This window comes from Triticum dicoccoides, chromosome 3A, assembly GCF_002162155.2.
Source record: "Triticum dicoccoides isolate Atlit2015 ecotype Zavitan chromosome 3A, WEW_v2.0, whole genome shotgun sequence".
NCBI classification, from domain to species: domain Eukaryota; kingdom Viridiplantae; phylum Streptophyta; class Magnoliopsida; order Poales; family Poaceae; genus Triticum; species Triticum dicoccoides.
In genome coordinates this window covers 46,225,270-46,232,946 of record NC_041384.1, presented here as the reverse complement: position 1 = coordinate 46,232,946, position 7,677 = coordinate 46,225,270, and the positions used below count along the sequence as shown (strand labels likewise).

At 49.2% G+C, this 7,677-nt stretch overlaps 1 protein-coding gene across 1 annotated transcript; it reads right to left on the bottom strand.

The window, feature by feature from the left end:
* Nucleotides 1-950: 950 nt before the first annotated feature.
* LOC119271881 (glutathione hydrolase 3-like) lies at nt 951-6,877 on the bottom strand. Its single transcript, XM_037553534.1, has 5 exons — nt 6,829-6,877; nt 5,272-5,807; nt 2,399-2,917; nt 2,077-2,312; nt 951-1,988 (listed from the first exon to the last, which is right to left on the bottom strand). The coding sequence occupies exons 1-5, from the start codon at nt 6,875-6,877 to the stop codon at nt 1,331-1,333; spliced, it is 1,998 nt and encodes a 665-aa protein (XP_037409431.1). The 3' UTR covers nt 951-1,330.
* Between the last annotated feature and the right edge of the window lie 800 nt (nt 6,878-7,677).

Here is a 7,677-nt window from a genome sequence, read left to right as displayed (position 1 = left end):
CATGTCATATATAAAAAATTAGTTTTAAGCCTCTTAGTTTTAACATGAATGTTCACGACACCTCTCTCTAGCCTAGTGAAAAAATGCCCACAATCTGGCAAAGAGGTCATGCCTTCGAAACCTACCCGGCTCGTGGGTTACACATTTTTTGAGGGAAAATGAGAGTTCTTCATGAATCGGCAGACAATAAACGCATCTAGTCATTTGATGTGGCAATGCCCCTGCGTCAAGATCTGTGTGAAGGTGGGGAGGCTGTTTGCCAGGGCCGCCCACCCGAGCAAGGTTCACAGATAGCTTTTCCGTTTAATAAACATTGATTAAGACATTGCACGCAATGGTTTCCATCATACTCCGGCAGGGCTACCGTCTTTGCTTGGATCGCTCACCCCCATCATGCTCCGACGGTGGGGGTGGGGCAGGGCCACCCCCACCCAGTTGGCCAAAGGCCCATTAAAAAGTTTTTTTAGAAAATGCCATGAACAAAAATTAGAAAATGAAAAAATTCTACAACAGTTGTCATATTCCTAGTCATCACCCAAAAATCTTGTGTGCAAAAAAAGTGGCATTAAAAAAATGCCACCTCTCAATATTAAAAAGGGCATCCTCTTAAATAATGAAAATGACATCCTCGCAATAATAAAAGTGCATTCCTATTATAAATAAACATGACATGCTCTTGTTAATACAATTGCCATGCCAGTAAAATAAAAAATGCCACCCTCTCACTACTAAAAATGCCATCATTTAATGTAAAAATGCCATCATCGAAATAATAAAAATGTCATCATACTATTAAATAAGTGCCATGCTCTTATTAACAAAACCGCCTTGCCACTAAAAATAAAAATGCCATCCTCTCAATAATAAAAATGTCATCCTCTTAATAACGAAGTTGCCATCCTCTTATAATAAAAATGTCATTCTATTAATAATAAACTGCCCTGTGAGAAAGTAGTAAAAATCAAGATTTTGAACAAATTAATAAACAAAGAGGCTTAAAAATGCCAAGTTATACATAAAAATTAGTTTTAACATGAATGTTCATGACCCCCTCTAGCCTGGTGACAAAAAGCCCAACAATCTGGCAAGAGGTCATGCCTTCGAAACCTACCTGGCTTCTGTTACACATTTTTGAAATAAAAAACAAGAGTTCGCCATGAATCGGCAGATAGCGAATGCCTCCATTTATTTGACATGGCAATGCCCCTGCGTTGAGAACCGTGTGAAGGTAGGGAGGCTGTTTGCCACAGTCGCCCACCCGAGGAAGGTTCGCCAGATAGCCTTTCCGTTTATTAAACATTGATTAAGACGTTGCACGCAATTGTTTTCATCATACTCCGGCAGGGCTACCGTCTTTCCTTGGATCGCTCACGGCCGTCAGCATCCCGTGGAAGACGTTCTCGCTGCCGCTTGACACTGGCGCCTGCAAGTCTTGCACTATCATCTGGCACACGGCTGACCACACAGTGCCCTTGAGCACATGACCCCTCCTCCGCAAAAACTCCCTCGCCTCTGCTTTGAGCTCGATGACCTCGCCATCGACCACTGTCTCGTCCTCGTACCGCACAACATTCGGCACGAGACTATGGTACACCCTTGGGCTCTGCACGGCAGCGAGAGGGTTCATCCCGAGGACGAAGTGGTTTAGGAAAACCTGTGTCACCGCCGCGATGATGTTGGTGCCGCCACTTGCGCCCACCACGCCAGCCAGCTGCCCATCCTTGAGGATGATCGTCGGTGTCATCGATGAGAGCGGCCGCTTTCCCCCCGCGATGAAGTTGGCCGGCGCCGGTGGGAGGTGGTCGGGGGTCGGGTACGATGACGGCACCGAAAAGTCGTCCATCTCGTTGTTGAGCACGATGCCGGTGGACGGCGAGAGGACCTGTGCGCCGAAGTAGTAGTTCACCGTCGTTGTCATCGCCACTGCATTCCGGTCGCCGTCCACCACGCACAGGTGGCTCGTGCCATTGTCACGCAGCTGGCTCCACCTGACACACGTACATAGAGTTTGTCATTTGAAAGGAAGCATGCGTATTGATGATGACCGACAGGGACATATTCGAACGGAGCACTTACTTTGGGAGGTAGTAGGCCGGAGGGAAAGTGGTGTTGTCGGCGATCCTTTGCCGGACCTTATCGGCGAACACCGGCGACAGCATCTCGGAGACGATCCCAGCGGCGTTGACGAAGCCAGGGTCGCCGAGGTTCATCCGGACGGCCAGCATGTGCTTAACCGCCTCGATCAGCCGGTGCACGCCTAAAAATCCTTTGAGAAAGTCCGCCGACTTGTACCCACCCAAGATGTTCAATACCTGCATGCACATCAAATCAACGTCATAACAATAATCGCTAAATGAATAAGCTCAACTGATCGAGCCATGGACTGCAAGGGACGTACCAGTGCCATTCCGACGGTGCCGCTGGACGGCGGCGGCATGCCAAGGAAGGTGAACCCCATGGCGTCGGCACGCAAGGCGGCGCTGGCCTCCACCCTATACCCGTTCAGATCATCCATCGTCACCACCCCTCCACCTCTCCTCACGTCCTCCACGAGCCTCTCCCCGACGGCGCCACCGTAGAGCACCGAGATGCCGTGCTCCGCCACGGCCTCCAGCGTGTCCGCGAGCGCCGGGTTGCGACAGAGTGCGCCGGCGCCCAGGACCTGCCCCTCCGGCGCGAACACGGCACGCAGGCCGGGGTCGGCAAGCACGTTGGCCTCCACTGCCTTGAGCGCGTTGGCGACGTAGGGCACGACGGTGTAGCCGTCGCGCGCGAGCTTGATCGCCGGCACGAAGAGGGAGTTCCACGGCAGACGCCCGTAGCTCGACCACGCGGCATGGAGGCCCGCGAGCTCCCCGGGGACGCCCATGGCAAGCGCGCCCTTGAACTTGGACATCGGGTCGGCGGCGTACATAGTCTGGTTTACATACAGGTTGTACATAAACAGTGCGGTTAACCACGAGCAAGTGAACAATCTATTACTCCCTCCTTTCCACAATATGTGGAGTATTATTTTCTTTAATTTCAACCTTTCTATGTTAGACTAAATTTATAAAAAATAATTGAAATTTACAGCACTAAGCAAATAAAAATATCAAGATATATTCCATATAACTAATATAATGGTACTAATTTATTGGTATTTTTTCTTATAAACTTGGATTTTTTTCCGGGTGATTATAAACTTGGTTTACTGGTCAAACCAATACAAGTTTGACTTTTCAATAAACAAACCTATATTTGAAAATTGTAGGAAGTATAATTAAAAACAAAATACATGGCTCTATTATTTATTTGTTTTAGATGCACCATGTTAATTCACAACATCAAAATTACTGTATTTTTTAACACAAGAAAATTACTGTATTACAGTAGTTAAATATACAATGCATGGTCACAAATTATCGGGCATCAAGATTCTTTTATTCAAGTGAAAATAAATAAGACCAAGAAATTCATACGGAACGTAAAATAAATATCTTTTTTCACTACATGTAACACATTTACTTTTACATTTCATTCAGAAGATCATCCAAAATCATTTCCTCACTCTTCAAAGTGGACCCTAATTAATATTGGACTTCACTACAGACCTGACGTCAGATTTTTGACCATGAAAAATCGAACATTTTTTATGGCAAATTATATTCGCAGAGGATCGCAAGTTTAGTTGGCGAGAACGACAAATCCGTCTCAGTTTATTTTTGGCCAGGAAATTGCCGTGCTTGAAATCTAAATTTGCAACCAATATAAAATAGCATGAAAAACGTCAGATTTGTCATGCCTAAAAATTTGACGTTAGATTTTTAACATTTTCGTTAATGTTTTGATCACATTGTATATAATTTAATTACTCGGTGCAATCGAAAAATTAATCGCCCACACCTATCAACACTCGCTCTGGCCTCCGCCGGTCGTGGTGTCGCCATCGAGTGCTCACCGACTATCTAATTTGAGCGACAGTGCAAACGAAATACCCCCTCACCCGCACCGGTCAACCCTCATCTTTGTCTGGGGGGAGCCGCATGGTCCCCATCCCCAGCGAGGTCATAGCGAGAGGTCACACAACGGTGTCCTTTCTCAGCCTTCAAACTACACACAAGCAGGAATTGACTGATCCAAAACTAAAATTCATGCAAGTGATATTTCGCAAATGCACGAGGAAAAATATATGGACACTTGGCCATCTCATATGATACTCCCTCCGTAAATTAATATAAGAGCGTTTGGATTACTATTTTAATTATCTAAACACTTTTATATTAGTTTACAGAGGGAGTAGTTGCTAAGTACACTTTACTTTTGAAATGGAGTCGGTGGACATCCACAAAGGCTAATGTTCTCTTACTTTAAATATTTTGAGATAATGTTCTCTTACTTCATGGTTATACGCATGAGACCATGTTAGTGCCTTTGTATTACTCGTGAGGCACGAGATGCGGCTTTTTCTATTGTTTCGACTGAGGCACGAGATCAATGATACAACTAATGGTATTAATCTACCCTTACAAGAGAATCTGAAGCCGAAATAGTGATGAAAAATACTGTCAACTCGATCAACTAAGGGGGTGTTTGTTTTCAGGGACTTTTTGGTGTAGGGACTAGAAAAAATCCCTCTTAGAGACTTTTTTACCAAACGGGAGGGACTTTTAGGGACTAAACTAGGCATTTGGGACTAAATGAAGAAGACTCTCAAGGAGAGTCTTTTTTGGGACTTTTTGAGACTTTTCTAACAATGTCCCTCCATACATTCAATGACCCGCCATCCCATCGTGTTGTTTGATTGTTATTTTTCTATATACTAGGGGCAATATGGTCATTTAATAACCTCGGACTAGGGACTTTTTAGTCTCTAGAAACAAATAGAAAGGAACTTTTTAGGTACTAGAGACTTTTTAATTGGGACTAGAAAAAATACTAGGACTTATGAATCAAACAGGGCCTAACATGCCGCTCATAATCATACTAACTAAATGTATTTTATCGCTGTTATTTGCTTTCACATACCACATGTCTAAGCCATCACTACGATTAGTGCGAGCTACGGTAGCAATACATTTGCCTAACGAACACTGGTTCTTAAAATATCGCCTAAATAGCGCGAGTGAAAATTGCAGAATAATACGGAGTGCCTGCCTGCTGGGTCCCACAAGTCATAGGTATAAGCGTAACCGACGCACTGAAGAAAAGAGGAACTGTTTTTCTTTTCTGTCTTGCAGCTCATAAGAGTTGGTATAAGCGTAACCGACGTACTAGGATAATATAACGTACCGGCGTGGCCGCGGCCGGCGCGGTCTCGCGGGCGTCGAAGGCGACGGCATCGCCGGAGGCCGCGTCCCTCACCACGATGAACGCGCCACCGCCGATGCCGCTCGACATTGGGTGCACCACGCCCAGGCAGAGCGCCGTCGCCACGGCTGCGTCCACCGCGTGCCCGCCGGCACGCAGCGCCGCGGCCCCCACCTCCGAGCACCGTCCGTCGTCGGCAGCCACCGCGCCCGCCCCGGACACCACCTCGTGCCGGCCCAGCCTCACACTACGGTCGGTCTCAGCGCCGGGGCCCAGGAGCAGCAGCAGGACGCCGGCCAGGGCGAGCAGGGCCACTGCGATGGCCAGCGCAGCGCAGGAACGGCGGCGCGGGGTCGCGTCCAGCGACACCGTCGTGTCGTCGCCGAGGAGCGGGCTCTGCAGGGCGCCTCGCGGTGCAGCCATGGCCGGAGCTTCCATGGATGGCCAACAGAGAAGGTGGCAGGGAGGAGCAGATTCTTCGGATGGTGAGATCTGACAGTGCTTGCTGCGGGAGTGCTCTGTTTAGCTGGAGTGATCCTTTTCATATACTATATTGCCAACTTTTCGCAAACAACTTGTAGGGAGCAGTTTCGCGACTTGTATTACTCTATTTATTTAAGCAAATTGCAATCTGTCTGGCATAGCTCCATCTCGTTTGCACAACTTGTGTGCACAGAAGAAGAAGAATGATCTATGCGTACTGGTTTGGCCCTGGCTAAATCTATCCAACTTGTAAGGAAGCTTAATTTGCGTCGTGACAATGGGGAAAGCAGCTGATGGGTATGATGTTTTTTTTTCTTCAGAAGGAGGACCCCGGCCTCTGCATTTAGACGATGCATGCAACCACTTTATTAATTATTCATAAAAGACCGTACAAAGAAATACAACAGTAAGTCTGAAGTCACCGTCTAGGCAACATCTGTCGCTACTTCTATCCAGTTGATAAAGGGATGTTGATAATCCGGGCCTAATACCATAGACCTCGCAGCCAAGCCTAACATTTAAGACCTGAGACCCCAACCCAGCCACTTGCCGGGTATGGGGCACACACCGGTCCGGCGCACTTTCAGAGGCCGTCGCCGTCAACTGCCACCACTCCATCTTCAAAGCTGTACTGACGCATCATCCTTGCCCGGTCTAGCTGCCGTCGACACCACCACGGCGCCCAACGTCACCACCTCCCTACGTGCGAACTGCTTAGCATGTCGCGGTCGTCGTCGGTACACCTCAGCACCATGCCGCAAAGTACCACCAGCCGACACAGTTTGAAGTTTTTGGAAGATCTGTCATGCGTAGCACCTGCCGACCAGGCATGACAAAAGCGTAACACATGTCAGCCAGGCATGACTTTACATCTCCACCGAAGCTCTGTGCAAGATGAAGCGGCTCCCACCTCCTACCTCTGACTTCCAACTCTGCTCCACATATGATGCTCCCCAGAGAGAAACGACACCGCAGTGCCGCCATCATCCAATCCGGAAAACCAGATCATAGGGTTTCCCCAGGAGCAGCACGAGTGGGTCGACAGCAGTTACAGACCGATGCCTTCATCAAGGTAACGGCGCAGAACGCCGCCATCATCCGCCATCGGCTCGGTTTTCACCGGGAACTATGTCTCCCCGACTCGCAGCCGGGACTAGATTACTGATCTCGAGATCCGATCATCCAGTCTCAGGTTGACCACCTCCGACGTAGGAGATGACCACCACCGCCACAATCCTCGTGATGCGATGCAGACCCGGAGTGCTTCAGCAAGCCGTCGCTGAATCCGATGAGATGCCAGTTTGAGGACATAACAGCAGCCGCTCGCCTAGATCCAAAGGTCCTAGATCGAGCCTGGGTCGCGCCCCGGCCGCCGCTGCCGCCATCTCGTACTACTCCCGCCGGCTGCCACCAAGCCCCCCGTCGCGCCCCGGCCGCCGCTGCCCGCCATCCTCGTCAGGAGGAAGATCCAAATTAGGCCGCCGCCGCCTCAGATCTCAGGACGCCAGAGGAGGTCCTCCGCCGCCGCGCCACGGGGCCTTCGCCCAACGACATTGCCAGCGGCGGCGGAGGGAGGGGGATGCACGGGGAGTCGAGGGAAGGTCGAGAGGTGGCCGCCATCCGGCCATTCGGTCTACCGCCTGCCACGGCAATGGCCACAAGAGGGTCAAACGGTAGCACATGAGGATCAGCGTCAGGCCCGTACGTCTCCTTCAATTTTTTGGTGTAGTTCTCTCCATCTGACCGGGCTTTAGAGCTGATCCAGTCCCTCTCCGGGTGGAGAGGGTCCTTGTCCTTGTCGTCTTTGGTATGTTTGATGGTCCATGCCTCGAAGTAAGTGATATCCTTGTCAGTGTCTTCTTTCTGCAAAAGAAAGCGATCCAAACAATCAAGGGAATGCTCACA